The 14,531-nt window shown below is 44.8% G+C and overlaps 5 protein-coding genes across 5 annotated transcripts; 2 read left to right on the top strand and 3 right to left on the bottom strand.

The window, feature by feature from the left end:
- Window positions 1-262: 262 nt before the first annotated feature.
- Window positions 263-649, bottom strand: C8R40DRAFT_1175015 (uncharacterized protein; the record flags this gene model as incomplete). The annotated part of the gene is made up of 2 exons (XM_046232271.1): window positions 263-457; window positions 506-649. The coding sequence occupies 2 exons, from the start codon at window positions 647-649 to the stop codon at window positions 263-265; spliced, it is 339 nt and encodes a 112-aa protein (XP_046082140.1).
- A 1,417-nt stretch (window positions 650-2,066) lies between these two features.
- C8R40DRAFT_1175016 (uncharacterized protein) lies at window positions 2,067-3,352 on the bottom strand (the record flags this gene model as incomplete). The annotated part of the gene is made up of 4 exons (XM_046232272.1): window positions 2,067-2,104; window positions 2,172-3,135; window positions 3,196-3,261; window positions 3,314-3,352. The coding sequence occupies 4 exons, from the start codon at window positions 3,350-3,352 to the stop codon at window positions 2,067-2,069; spliced, it is 1,107 nt and encodes a 368-aa protein (XP_046082141.1).
- A 2,673-nt stretch (window positions 3,353-6,025) lies between these two features.
- Window positions 6,026-6,814, bottom strand: C8R40DRAFT_1123921 (uncharacterized protein). The gene has a single exon (XM_046228915.1). The coding sequence runs from the start codon at window positions 6,648-6,650 to the stop codon at window positions 6,075-6,077; it is 576 nt and encodes a 191-aa protein (XP_046082142.1). The 5' UTR covers window positions 6,651-6,814; the 3' UTR covers window positions 6,026-6,074.
- A 1,920-nt stretch (window positions 6,815-8,734) lies between these two features.
- Window positions 8,735-10,377, top strand: C8R40DRAFT_1175019 (uncharacterized protein; the record flags this gene model as incomplete). The annotated part of the gene is made up of 7 exons (XM_046232273.1): window positions 8,735-9,018; window positions 9,070-9,189; window positions 9,234-9,366; window positions 9,420-9,613; window positions 9,665-9,977; window positions 10,023-10,168; window positions 10,215-10,377. 7 exons carry the CDS (start codon window positions 8,735-8,737, stop codon window positions 10,375-10,377), a joined length of 1,353 nt encoding a protein of 450 aa, XP_046082143.1.
- A 708-nt stretch (window positions 10,378-11,085) lies between these two features.
- Window positions 11,086-12,899, top strand: C8R40DRAFT_1240069 (uncharacterized protein; the record flags this gene model as incomplete). The annotated part of the gene is made up of 5 exons (XM_046233507.1): window positions 11,086-11,317; window positions 11,378-11,434; window positions 11,489-12,075; window positions 12,124-12,288; window positions 12,342-12,899. 5 exons carry the CDS (start codon window positions 11,086-11,088, stop codon window positions 12,897-12,899), a joined length of 1,599 nt encoding a protein of 532 aa, XP_046082144.1.
- Window positions 12,900-14,531: the final 1,632 nt, after the last annotated feature.

Genomic DNA, 14,531 nt, shown 5'->3' on the forward strand with positions numbered 1-14,531 from the left:
GAACTTCTTTCTTGCCTTCTCAATCATTTTTTGAAGCCTTTTATTGTCGATTTGGCGAGAGGTCTCACGGCTAGCCATGTCTTCTCAGGTTCCTATTCCAGAAACTTCACTTGTTTTGATGGTGCAGTGAGGGCATAGATGTGTACCGAGATTCTTGATACTGGCCAGGAGTATCCTAAATAAAACTGTCAGTTATTCACAACTAAATCGATGGCAGAATAAATATCTACTTTTCAGGATAATCAGCTGAGTAAGTAAAGAATCAAGGATATAGTCTTCGAAGGATACCATCAGGCCCTTCAACCACAACACCATGGACATATGCATGAAGGAAAGCTACCGTGAGGTGAAGCTTCCAAACCTCATGTTTGAGTTCCCGTTTGAGGTGAGTTTTCATTTCATCACTTGGAGCATGACCGAATTGCTTTGTGTACTCATCCTTGACTGTTTTTGGAAGCTAGAAAGGCCTTGAGCAGATATTTTGCATACTATGTGAAAGACATACTGAAGGAAAATACACAAGATGATGTGCAGCGAACTTACTTGGTTTCGCACGAGAGTATTTTGACTGAGAACCGAACCAGAGATAACCAGGACATATGGAAGCAGTACCAAAACTGGCAAGGTGTGTAGAATCTGAATAGGCCATGATGGGAACCACAACGCGTTCGAGATTACAGCCTGGCTCAGCTGGACTGCTCAAAACCTCACTCTCCATCTGAAGGAATGCATCCGAAGTATAAACCTCGCCATGGACCCGAATAGGTTCTGGATATTCATCCCGCTGACACGCCTAAATTTTGGCTAGACGTCTATGCTGTGAATTGTGACATTTTCACGTATAGATTTGTATCGAGAGGACTGTAATTGAGACCCAGATTGACAGTCAAAGTCAATACTGAATCAGTCTAATAAGTTGAAGGGACCATATACCCATACTACCACAAGTGGTTAGTTTACCCATCCCCGATACTACCTTCGGATAGCAGTCTACCTGTTTGTCAAGCAGGATTATACTAGACTCGGACTACATCCAAAGGATGACCATTCACGTATGACATACCAAGGGTATTCTTATTGGACCTTACACTGGCAGTTGCATGGTTGAGGAAAATGACTAGAAGAACGATTGAAGTACTGCGAGGCTCCGAAGACATATCAAATGAATGTCAAAGAGTCCTGACATAGAAAATATTGAAGAATGCAATTAAATAAATACTATGCGTAACTCCCTTAATAGAGTATAGGCACAATGGGTGTCTATTGAAAGAGAGAAGCAATTAGTTTAATCCAGATGAATCAGATTGATAGGATTAGAATCGAGGAGAGCTGATTTGCCTCTGGACGAGGTGACAAATGATCGAAGTAAGTGTTGAACAGCAATGGCAGTTGGACACCATTCGAGTCATTCTCCAAAAACAATTAAATTAAATGAATAACGAAGTACCTACCTATGTTTGGAGGTATACTTGAATCTTGGAACCATTGTGGACCAAATAAGGACATGAAGATTCAAATTAAATAGTATCTGACCGATTGTAGAAGTTTTCTTGCGGTTCCGAACGTTTATGGTATTAAATTAATTGTACTGTGCGACTCTATATTCTGTATGTATAAATAGCGATCCAATGTATCTGGAATACAAGTGATTTTGGGACGACGTTGCAGTGCTAATCCGTAAAAAGGAAAGACACACTCCCGCCAGACTGAAACCTCTTCACTAGCAGCCATTCGGGCCTGGCACTTGTGAGTATAGGAACGTTGTGTTCTGCTCCTTGTGACTGCGAGAAGTATATCCAGTTGTTGGGTATTCTTCGAACTTAGGATCAGTTGTTGGTCTTAAGGGCAAATCACGCTGTGTGGTTGTGCCAGCACATAGTTCTAGCCCTCTTTAGGGGTCTGTGTGTTCCGGTTTTAATTTACTTTGATTCAAAAACCCCAATTCTTGATATACCCATATCAATACAAACCAAAGCATGAATCGTGCTGAATCTACCTTGATCAAAGGAATATATCGAATCCTTAGAACGATTCAAATTGATTGATCAAAGCTTCTTACTTAGCTTTCAAAGCTTTGCGGAACCTTTGCCAACGCTACCCCTTGCTATTAAATAAATTTGATAGCAGTGAACTCGCATATTGTGTATTAGATTCCTTCCTTTCTCTTTCACACAAAAACGAGGCAAGCTCGTTACCGCTCCCACATCTGCTTGTAGCCTCGGATGAGTAAGCTTCCTTCATAACCTCCAACAGGTCTCGGTGAATGATATTGTCAACTTCAACTGTAGGAGCCCTGTCTTCGCTATTCTTCTTTCCAGTACAGGGAAGGGATATCTTCACCGAACTCTTCTTCCAGCCCGCATGAGTGTCAAAAGGAAGATTTGAATTGACGGACTGAGATGCAATGAATTCGTCAAGTTTCCTTGCTTCTCTTTGAGCGTTGAACCCTCGGAGGTCTTTAGGATCGAAGCCAGGCTGTTGGATAATTTCCTCATTTACCCTCTGAATCCCAGCAAGGCCAAAAGAATTGTCGTTACGTTCATCATATGCAAACTTCATCATGTGGTAGGTAGACGTGTTTGGGAAGGGAGCATATGAATCCGTTGACTTAGACAAAGATTGAAATCTATGACTAGATGATGAAAGCGCATCCGAAGCATATTTCCGTGGACCAAAGCCGCTCTCTGGATCGCGCGCAGGAGGCTGAGATATGTTGAACATGCTTGCATCACAAAGATCATCAAACGAGCTGAATTCATCTGGTTCATATGTTGGATACTGAATGTACTCGCGAAAAAGGCCAAACTGGTCAGGCTCTGTGGATACTGTAGACGAAGGAGCATGTATATCTTGAACAGAGGGAGATCTCCGAGTTGGAGTTGCAGGAATGGAAATTGGAAGCGGAGGTGTCAAGCCATTTCGAGTTTTGGATGGTAACCCGGATGGAAGAGTGGAAGGTTGAGAGGGGACAAAGTCACGAAATGTTGCAGGAAGGAAATGCTGGCGTTTTGGTCGCCCTGCAGGAACAACTGGCATAAGAGCATCAGCTTCCCGCTGTAAGTCAATATCATCAGGTTGATATTCGTTCTCATGTTCGATGGGTATATTTTCATCATACATAAACGTATCAACATCCTGATTAGAGCATGAATCAATAAAAATTAAATTCAATGTATACATGTGAGTCTAGCGTACCTTCCAAACTGTGTCCTGATTTTTGTCCTCCCCATTCATGTCAACTTCTTCGTGTTCAGACTGAGCCTGAATCACCTTGAGCAACCAAATTTTAACAAAGAATGAATTGTTACTTTACCCTGATATCCACTTTTGCTTTCTGATTCTTTATCTTCATTTTGAGGTGTTTACGAAGAGCTTCAGCAGCAGAAGCCCTGCTTCTGGCCTGGTCTATCCGTACATGTTTCGTTCCTGGACAGATCCTCTGATGGTTAGAGAGTCCACGACCTCTATCGAAAGATTTCCCGCATGATGTTGACAAGACCGTGCCTACAGGTCAATAACTATAGCGGTTCTGAGGCCAGATATGGGCCGGAAATGGCCCGGGATAACTCCGAGGTCCGGAGCCGAGTACTGGCCTGTAGTACACACTGGGAGTGGGACGTCGGTGAAGCTATTAGCAACACCCTTCACACACTGTTGGTGTCCCCGGGAATATAATGGCAAGGATATAATGTCAAGATGAGCAGCCTAGATGGGGTTCCTGTGATCCGGGAGTCCGGAAGCAAAGGGTAAAGAAGATATTAAAGACTGGGATAAGATGGTACACTTGATTTCAAGCTTTACTACAACGTACAAAGTATTCTAGCTTATATACATCCCAGATACAGTCAGAAGACCTCGATGAAAGCTCGGAATAATAAATAAATAGAATGTAGGTCACAAGGTTATTAATCCGAAGTCCGGCCGCTCTGGGCTGGGCTGGGAAGCGTATGGGTGAATTGCATGCATATGACAGTATCCCCCCGTTAGGCCTGAGCCCACGAAGGCCTCTGTAAATATGTGTGCAGTGAAATAGTAAAGTATAGTAAAGCAAAGGGATTGGATTAGATCCAGTAGTGAAGAATAAATTAAAAGTGGAAGTTTCGGAGAAATTGGAAAGGATCGGCCTGCCGATGTAGGGGGTCAAAGAAACTTAATAAAGCAAACAAAAACCAGATTGAAAGAAAGTAAACTCGTAACAAAATAATCAACAAAAGAATGGATGACCACGTAACTTCCGAAGTCCGGGCCGGCCGGAAAGTGTTCTGAAGTCTCAAAAGACTAAAACAAGTTCCGAAATTCGGAAAAATCGGGAGCAGCCGGTCCGAAAATTGGAATACAGGACTGGAATACAGCAGTATCCCCCAAGTACGCTTGAGCCCTCGAAAGCCATGAATCAAGAGCCGAAGTTGGAGTAAATGGTGATGTAGGAGGATAGGGTAATGGAGTAGGGAAAATTTCGGAATAAAATCCGAGCCGAGGGGCGGGATTGGGCCGGAAAAATCGTCGGAAACTGCGGAAAAGTCCGGCATACCAATCAACACAAAGTGCTGCCAAAAATGATAACCTGAGCTGATATCCACACAAGAGCGATGCCTAAAAAGGCCGAAATTGACACAAAGTGTCCAGAATGATGGTAGAACCATCCCGAGACCGGAAGTTCCATGGGAAGCAAAGCCGGAAAGCGCTATAAGGATAATCATAAAAAATGAGTTGGAAAAAAGTGTTTCAGTCTACCCGGGAGATCAACGGATCTAAGTGGGAGTAGAAACTGTATCCTAACAAATAATCAATGAAATCCTACTAAAACAGAGGAGCAGCTTGTGGGTGAAGCAAGGAATCAACATAAATAGAAATGATAACAGATAAGTGAATGGAAGTGTGTGAGGCCTGGCACAAAAGGCCTGCTCTCGTCCTATCTGGACTGGGCCTAAGCAAGCAGGACAGCTGCCTAGGCCGTACAAGGGGAGGTGGGATAAGTGCCGCTACTGGTGTAGGGAGCCTGACCAGTGGTGGTTGCGGAGCTTGGGTGGACCTAGCCAAAGGTCCTGGAGTGGGGGAAGGAGGTGTAGTTGGTGAGGATGGAGGTGGTTGGGGGTGTGGAGCCTCGACGTAGACTGTAAGTCGTAGGAGAGGCTCAGGAAGTTGAGAGAGGTGTTCAGAGAGGTGAGACAGAGAAGAGAAACAGAGTTGAGTGAAACAGAGGTGAAGGAAACAGAGTTGAGGGAAACAGATAAAGAGGAAATGTATGACAGGTGAGACGTGTCAGGCCCTGTTAGCAAGTACAAGTAGACTGTACTAACAGGGACCAAGCCAGGTTGGAAGAGTTTCCAGATAAGATTTGACAATAACACGCTGGGGAGCTCCGAGGGGAGTCCCCAGCCTAAATACTATACATGTGACAGCCATGTGGCATATTACATAATGGTAAAAGCGGACAAGGGGAGCTCTGGGTATACAGTGGGGAGATATAGGGAGGTAGTAAGGAGGAATATGATAGGTAAGGAAGCAAAATCAGGCAAGGCATGACAAAGTGCTAATGAGCAAGCTTGAGATAATGTCAATAAAATGATGGGAAAATCGGAGCAAGGTCGGAAACATGGAATGGAATAATTAGTAATCAATAATAAGCAAAAACATCAGCCAAATCGGGCCGGAATGAAGCAATAATAGTTATTACAATGAAACATTACCTGAATATTCAAAAACTCGAAACAGAAGTGGAACATATGGGAAAAAAAGCGGTCCGAAGCTTAGAAGCAAAGTAAATTATACTGTCAACAAAAATTGATCATGGAAAGGTGCGAAATCTCGGGCCGAAATTTCGGAAAAAGCGGAAATGTGTTCTAGCATAAAGAAAATGAATATTTGGAATAGTAATGGCAAAAAATCGGGCCGAAATTCGGAAATGAAGTAAATCATAATGTCAAACAATCAATAATCATGAAAGGCATAAAAATCGGGCCGAAGTTCGGAAAGAAAGGAATTTGTAAGGTCAAATAAGTGAAAATCATGAAAGGAAAGGAAATCGGAAATGGTCGGAAAAGTCGGAATTAAAATGTAGAAAAAATTAGGAATTACTCGGAACCATCATTGGAGCCCGGAACATCCGATTCAGAGTTATCTGCATCGTAGTTCTGTCCTGTACAGGCCTGCAGTTTGAGACAATCTACCTTCATATGTTCTCCTCCACAATAAAAGCACAACCCGAGCACCCTGCGCCTTTCCCTCTCAGAGTCCAAAAGCCTGCCATCGGGTCCGAGGTGAGGATGACCAGATCTGTCATCACCGGGCCGGAGTTCCGGCGCTTCGGAGTTATCAGAGGCAAACGAGTGGAAAGACTCAACCGAGTCTGAGGCTGAGGATGAAGGATAGGAATGTAGGTAACGGAGATCATAAGGGCCGGGGTGATCCGAGTCGAAGTCAGAGGATTCATGAAGATAATCATAATCAAATGGGCCAGGAAATTCCGAGTCATAACTTGACTGGTCAGGATCGGAAATAGTACTGGACTGAACTGATTCTTGTTCAGAATTGTGGTCAGATGGGCTAGATTGGTCCGATGAATCCGAAGTTTCCGGGTCCGGGCCGACCGGATCAGGTAAAGATAAGGCATACTCGAGGAAGGATCCTGAATCAGAGCCAAAGGACATAATGGAGGGGTATTTCGGTGAAGGAACAGTGTAATGAAGTGAAAGCTTGAAATACTGACAAGACCGTGCCTACAGGTCAATAACTATAGAGGTTCTGAGGCCAGATATGGGCCGGAAATGGCCCGGGATAACTCCGAGGTCCGGAGCCGAGTACTGGCCTGTAGTACACACTGGGAGTGGGACGTCGGTGAAGCTATTAGCAACACCCTTCACACACTGTTGGTGTCCCCGGGAATATAATGGCAAGGATATAATGTCAAGATGAGCAGCCTAGATGGGGTTCCTGTGATCCGGGAGTCCGGAAGCAAAGGGTAAAGAAGATATTAAAGACTGGGATAAGATGGTACACTTGATTTCAAGCTTTACTACAACGTACAAAGTATTCTAGCTTATATACATCCCAGATACAGTCAGAAGACCTCGATGAAAGCTCGGAATAATAAATAAATAGAATGTAGGTCACAAGGTTATTAATCCGAAGTCCGGCCGCTCTGGGCCGGGCCGGGAAGCGTATGGGTGAATTGCATGCATATGACAGATGTACAAATAGTTTTAACCATTTATATAATATATAGAGGTTGAGCAGCGAAACAAGTGTGGTAAGGGAGCGTTATACGTCAAAACGTGAGTGCAAGGATAGGATAGGATAGGATATGAATTATACTGGCGAGGTCCAATTCCCGAACAACCAGTTTACCATGTACTGTACAATATTACATAATGTTGTACAATAATGGAACACACATATCTAATACAGGGGGGCGATTATGATCATCCATGTCCTGGTTATTGAGGGGAAAAGCGGAAAAAAACCCCTCCCATGGTATCATGAACTACACGGTCTTCCCTGCCTCAATATGCATGCAGTGTGTCACTCCAGCCGATATATTTCAACAGCATAGAATACTTCCAACACCTCATGCAGATACTTTGCCAGCAGCCCCCATGGCTCTGCTGCCTTCCTTGACTGAGCAAAGAATCAATACCCTTGAAGCTTTGCCATAGCATCTCAGTACATATTTTGAAACTATCTACCCCCACTTCTGTTTGTTCAGATTCGACCTCATTGACCTGTGAAAGACCCCCAGCCCCCTCTAAAAATCCTCCCCCATACCTCGGAGCTTCAGTCCTTCCCGCTCACTCAGTGAGTTTTTATAACCTGCACTCCACTCCCGTGTAAATGCATCCCTATCATTATATGACCGAAATGTCATGACCAAGACCCCAAACTGATACTCATCTCTCCTTATATCGCCCGGAATGACACTCCTTGGGACCGATTTTGCAATGAGTGCAATCTGAGCACCCACACCAGCTGTGGCGTACTGCCCTTGAAACACCCCAATGGCCAACTTCAGCTCCTTCTTATCCCTGGCTGGGGCCGTTGGCGCAGATGTGGGTGGTTGTGCAAGACGTGGCAGTGGTGCCCCATACCCTTGATCCTGCTGATAGTTCCCGCGAGTGTGAGAGTCATTCCGTCGATAGTCCTTCTGACCACTCCCTCGGTTATCATTACTCCATTCACTACCCTGCCGCCCATATCGTATACTGACTCTGCACCGTTACCACGCGGGAACTTCCCACTATGGCCTTCATATGCCATTTCATCCTCCCCCAGCCTCTTTCTCTGTGCCCCGTAACCCATAACTTCTCTCACCCGTTCCGACATCCTCTCAACCTGTGCCTCCTCTTCTTGCCTCTTCTCTTGTGCCACCCTATCAACCCTGCACTCAAGGTTGCTGTTCTTGCCCTCCAGCTCTCGATTCTGCCTCTCCAGGACCTCAATTCTTGCCACCAAATCCTTTACTACATCCTCCACCTTCGCCGTGTACGCCTCCGCTTTTTTCTTCTGCTCATTACACTTACTTTCCATTTCCTGCCTCAGTCGTCCCTGCATCTCTTTTAGGCTCTCCCTCGTCACTGCAGTCACTCGCTGGATCTCGCCCTTCAACTCCGCACGCACTGCTTTGCCATCATCTCTGGCCTCCTTGCTGACAATCTTCACATCATTGCAAGTAATGTGATCATGTGCTTTATAAAAGCGGTCAAAGCAACTTTGTCAATTCTTTCCATTTACTTTCACTATGCCTTCCACCAAACGGTCTACTCCTGTAGTCAAGCTGTCTAAATCCTCTAAAAAGCCTCCGTGTTCTTCAAACATTAACTCTATTCCCTCAAGCTTACTCAAAATTAACAACAATGCTGGTAGTAGCTCCTCTAGTTCTGATTCTTCAAGCGATTCTGGAAGCGATAGCACAAGTGACTCAGATTCTTCTGATGGCGGCAATAACAATGACATAGCTCAAGATGATACATTGAAGGAAAAGGGTAGGAAGGAAAAGACTCGCGTGAAGATAATCCATATTCCGTACGTTGTTCTTGAATGTCATTCATCGTCTATTTACTTAAGTCATTCTAGAAAACATCACATCAATCCTATGGACAAAGCTGGGCGCTGGGCTGTCTGTGCCGTTGATGCATTCCTCAATATCAGTGCAATTGAAATGACTAAGCTAGAATCCCTCGAAGAGGGATATGAGTAAGTGATCTTCTTTGACCATTTACTCATCTCACCATTCATAGGCCAGCCGAATCCGACCAACCATTCCTCCAGGCATGGGATCAACTTGTACTAATAGCACCTATCCTCGAAACTCTTCTAATGAAAGCACATACTGAGAAAGGTCAAATGAAGTATGTCAATGCATTGGACAAGGTATGTTCCCTCCCACTTTTGACTGGTACCTTGAATTTATGCACATATCTTAGATCTCTCGAAGTGCTCTATGTGCTCGACAATATCACACTGGCATCATCTGTCGTGACATCCTGGACTGGATAATTTTCAAAGACAATGAAACGTATCTTCCAAAATATCCGAAGTCTCTTTGTGGCATCAACCACCCTGCTACTCTTCGTTTAATTATTCCTCAATGTTTTCGAAACAAGGTTGATGATCCAACGTTTGTTATTCAGTCAATTTGATGAGCATATATGCATTCATTCTTTTTTAGATTTATAGAAAAAGTTGAGAATCGTAGAGTCCGTATCGAGGCATCAGAATGGCCCGCTTTTCTATATGATCAAGATCTAGCCGACGTCAATGACATCGAAAAAGGACTGTTCACTGGCGGCACATTATTCTCTGTATCTCAATCTTCATATCTATTTTTTGCTAACACTAATCGTACTCTCAACAGGTTTTCTTTGCTATCTTCTTTGGAATTAGTTCAGCTCAAACCGGCACTTATCAAAAAAAACTCTATAGCTGCTCGTAATGGGATGAAGAAAGTCACTGGCAGAAACATTGCATATGCAGCGATACAGGTGAGATGCTTTCGAGAGCTACCTCGCTTATTGACTCTCTTTAAGGCCCGTTTTGCACTTTCTTCAGTTGAGAAATGGAACATCCCAGATAATCATTTTGATTACGTTGTATTCTATAACGAAATTGTCGACTTTTTTGAAGACTACCCTAAGGATGAACATGTTGTTTCAATTCTGGCTGACTGGAACGAGTACGTGACAGTATATCTTCATATTCTTCTCTAATACACTCTTCAGAAAAGTGTTCGGGCATAAAGATGGGCTTGGCGGTCGTGACACCTGGGATTTAGACAAATTGGAATGTGAAGACACAGAAGGAAGCGAACATACAACTTCTACCACTGCCATGGCTCGAGCTGCTCGAAAGGCTCGGAACACACCCCCCACCACGATATCTTGATGTCCCACATTCATTCTGCTGTTCCTATCTTTGTCGCGTTACTTTCAAACTACTGGCTCTCGTACGTTGTATTCTAGTTATTGTGCTTATGCCTGCTACTGCTTCTGCATTGCTGCTCCTGTTATTCTCATATCATGTATATTTGCCTACTATTGGTCAATGATAGCATTATTGTTATTTATATATGAGATCTAGTACGACCAACGGAGAGATTCAGCGCGATGTTGCCTGGTAATGTACAGTAGTTTCCGGGGGATCGCAGTGCCTCGTAAGCCTCAAATATCCTCACATCAGTTGCGAGGTCCGAATTTCATTGTAGCTGGCACGAGGAATTTCTCGCGAACGAGGCGGCGCAATGCCGTTGCTGCCTTACAATGTTGTCACACCTTACAATGCAGTACGATGCATTGTTTCGCCTCACGGTGAGCCTGACTTTTTGCTGATGTTTGTCTCCACCCGATATTCCAACAAGTAACCAGTGACAGCCAGTTACCAGCGTGCAACAATGTTCCCAGGAACTTACAGCGTGTTCGGAAAATGATGACATTCGTGAAATTTACATGAGCTCATAAAATAAAATAAAATAAAAAGGTACCCGAGCCTTGACGTCGGGTAAGAATGTGTAATGAATAGAGTACGTTAGAGTACGTTCTGCCTCCCTCTCCTTCCCGCCGTTTTTTGCTTGCACCGTTTGTTCAAGACCCCGTCATGTTTCCAAGGGTACCTTCACGCTCTCCTCCTCGATATTGGTATATGTACCCTCCACGTGGGAACTCGTTGTTCAATTCTGAACCTGGATGCCGCCATACCCAGCATACCCGTGGTTCATTGACCTTGCCAAGGCTACCTGAACTGGATACCTTCTTCAACGAGGATGCTGAAGCTTTTCAGTCCCGCCGCGTGCCTTCAGAAGACTCCTTACCTGATCCATCTAATATACGTGAGTCATTTTCAATGCATTATTGCTCGTTTACTGAATAGCACTTTTGTACCTTATTAGTCAAAGAAGTGTATATGCCGAGGACTGTCAATTATGGATTGCAAGCCGTCACTCCAGGTCTGTTGAATTCCTATGCTGTTCAACACACTCATTGAATGGAATATCACTTAGTTCCTCCTGTCGAATTGTCAAGTGACGAAGAATTGCAATTCCCAGACCCGGAACCTATTGCCCAGCCTGTTTCTATCAAACGGGGCCGCGGTCGTCCTAAAAAGGCTCCTGTTGCTGCTTCTCATAGTGAAATCATTCCGGTAGTGCCTTCATTTACGTTTGAGCTCCTCTTGCACCTCATAAAGCCAGACCGACCTATCACTGGAAAACTCAAGAAAACAAAAGGCAAAGCTACGAAACAGGAACCTGAGAAGCGAGGGCCAATCTATGTCTCTTCAGAGACTGACTACGCTGCTTTCCTTTCTAAAATTGCCAGTCTCGTTCCCGCTCCTGTCACTGGCCTTTCCATTCAGTCATTCGAGTGGCATTTTCTTTCACCAGCGACTGGTCCTTGGCTTCCTATTACTATGGAGGAGGGTTATCAGTCTATGCTTGGTAAGTTGAGGAAAAAGCATGCAAAGGATGAGGCCTACGTCATTATTCAAATGAAGAAACCTGTTCAAACAATCATCCCTGCTACTGTTGAATCTGTGATTGATGAAGACGAGAGTTCCGATGATGACTTTCAGGGTCCTGTAGCAAAGAAGGTATTTTACATAAATTGTCTGCTAATCAAAATGCTTACACTCGTTTAGGGAAAGATTGACGATGAATTAGAAGGCATTACACAGCACCTTCAGTCACTTGATCCAGTGGGAAAGTGCGAGTACAACCCAACCATTTCGTGCTTTCATTACCGTCCCGGCAACCTCCATTTTGAACTGACTCACGGACGTCTTCTAGTCTGGGCCCGTGACATTGTATGTTATCTTTATATGGTTTTGTTATATCGAACCTCATTCATTTCCACTAGAGAGACAATAAACCGGGCGTTAGCTGGACTCAAATTCCGCTTTCATCTGCACTATTCCATGCTAGTCAGGCCATCAAGAAGACTTCTCCAAATACTCCGTCGACATCTGCCACTGCTCTGCCTGCCTTACCAGCAACTCCGATATACCCCGGTGGTTATCCCAATATGCCCATGGTGCCTTATGGTCCATATCCGATGCCAGCGCCAATGCCGCCGCCGATGGGAATGTATCCGTATGGTGGCATGCCTGCTATGCAGGCAGGTGGTACTTGGACTTCACTTGCTCATGCTGAACAATATTCCCCTCCATCTGTTCATGTATGCTCGTCTCCACCTGCTGCGCCTGAGGGCTATGCGTTGGCTGATTTCTGTGCTGAGTATGGCCTCAGTGATGATATTAAGGCTGGACTTTGTCAACTGGGGTATGAACCAGGCGAACGCTTGACTGATGTGACACCACAAGAATGGCACAATGCTGGCATCAAACCTGTTCAGCATTCGCAGGTGATGAGGGCTTATAACAAGTACAAGTCTCATGGCAAGCACATCAGAAAGTAGTCTTTTCACCTTCGATTTTGTTGAATTTTTGTAAAATCATTTGGCTGACTATAAATTGCTTCAATCATATCTTATCCATTTTGTTCTACTTTTATTTCGCTGATAATATTTGTTTCCCTTATGCTTACACACATTTGTCATTTATAATACTGCATTCCGTACATATTGCAGCTACACATTCTTTAGACTACTTTACACTAGGTTATAACCTGAATGTCGAAACCATCCCTTTGCCTTTTCACCCGTAATTGAGCCAGTTGCTTCATACAATGCAACCTCGGGATCATATGCATCCCGTATTCGTATTCAGTGTCCCCGGATCCAGGCTTTGACTGCAGACAACATGTTAGTTGAGAATGGAAGTGAATGTATTGCAACATACGGCAGCTGAAACTCTCTTCAATGGGGTTGAAATCTGGTGAATACGGAGGCAAAAATATCATTTTGCATCCATGGGCCTCAACAATTTCACGAAGAGCATGTGTTTTGTGAATAGCGCAGTTGTCTAGAATGATAATACTTCGATCGCGAGGGAACGGATTCATTTTCGGCAACTAAAAACAAAGTCACAACTCAGTTGTAGGAAAGGATAGAAGAATGACTCACAACTGTCATGCCCTGGCTACAACCAGACCAGTCCCAGTACCCACCGCACGTTACCATACGTCCTACCCACCTCCCGTATGTCCTCTGCACCTCCCCAAGTACCACCAGACACCTCCCCAAGTATTTCTGACGCAGCTACCCAAACGTCCTTCACCCCGACACGCGTACGAGAACCCTCTAGCCGATAACCCCTTTAAGTATTAATCTCGATTACCTCCTTCCCTCCGATTAGCTACCTCATGCCTCCAGATGTTCCCTTGTTCACTTCCCGTACCTATTTAAGTAACGCCGCAATGTCCTGAAGCCCCAGCTTGGTATATTTTGAACACACACCCTTTTGCATAGGTCCAGTCCCTGTCCCTTTGTACCTGCTAACCATACGGATTTCTCTTTACTCTCTGTTTCTCTACCTCTGTTTCTCTCTACTTCTGTCTATTGTCTCTCTGATCGTCTGTACGATCGAATATACGCTTTTACTTCAAGTCTAAGCCTTCCGAGTGAGTCCCCGAGCTCCCTCGAACATTACTAAAGCTCCCCAACGCCTACCCGCTTGGTGAGCTACTCTTCCCCAAACCTCCCAGAGCTCCCTAGCTACTTCGTAAGCTTCGGGACCTCGATCTAGGTAACGTCGAAGCTACCCCTCACGTCGAACTACGTATTGCTTCTCCGTTACCACCTCCCACACTCGAGGACGACCATCCTCCAACCTAGTCCCCAGGGACCTACCCTCCCTGGCATATCCCTTCTCGGGAGCTTACACCCTCGAGACCCCGTTGCATAAACTACCTACTCGACTCTATATTGACGTTCTAGCGAGTACAACTCCTACTACGCAATATCTTACGGTCCCGCACTCGTCCCGAACCTCCCTACGCATTAGGGACCTCCCTGGACCTCCTAGGAACCCCTCAAGGGTCACCATCTCGTTGTTCCAATCACTACTAGGTCATTCCCGTCCTCGGTCGCGGTTCTCGTAGCTCCCTTCGAGCTCCAGCCTGCTCCTAGCACGCTACAACATAAACCTCC

This window comes from Lentinula edodes, assembly GCF_021015755.1.
Source record: "Lentinula edodes strain Le(Bin) 0899 ss11 chromosome Unknown C8R40scaffold_40, whole genome shotgun sequence".
NCBI lineage: Eukaryota > Fungi > Basidiomycota > Agaricomycetes > Agaricales > Omphalotaceae > Lentinula > Lentinula edodes.

Excerpts from the sequence above, each read along its gene's own strand:
- C8R40DRAFT_1123921 (XM_046228915.1), bottom strand. The coding sequence starts at position 6,650 with ATGTCCTTTGGCTCTGATTCAGGATCCTTCCTCGAGTATGCCTTATCT.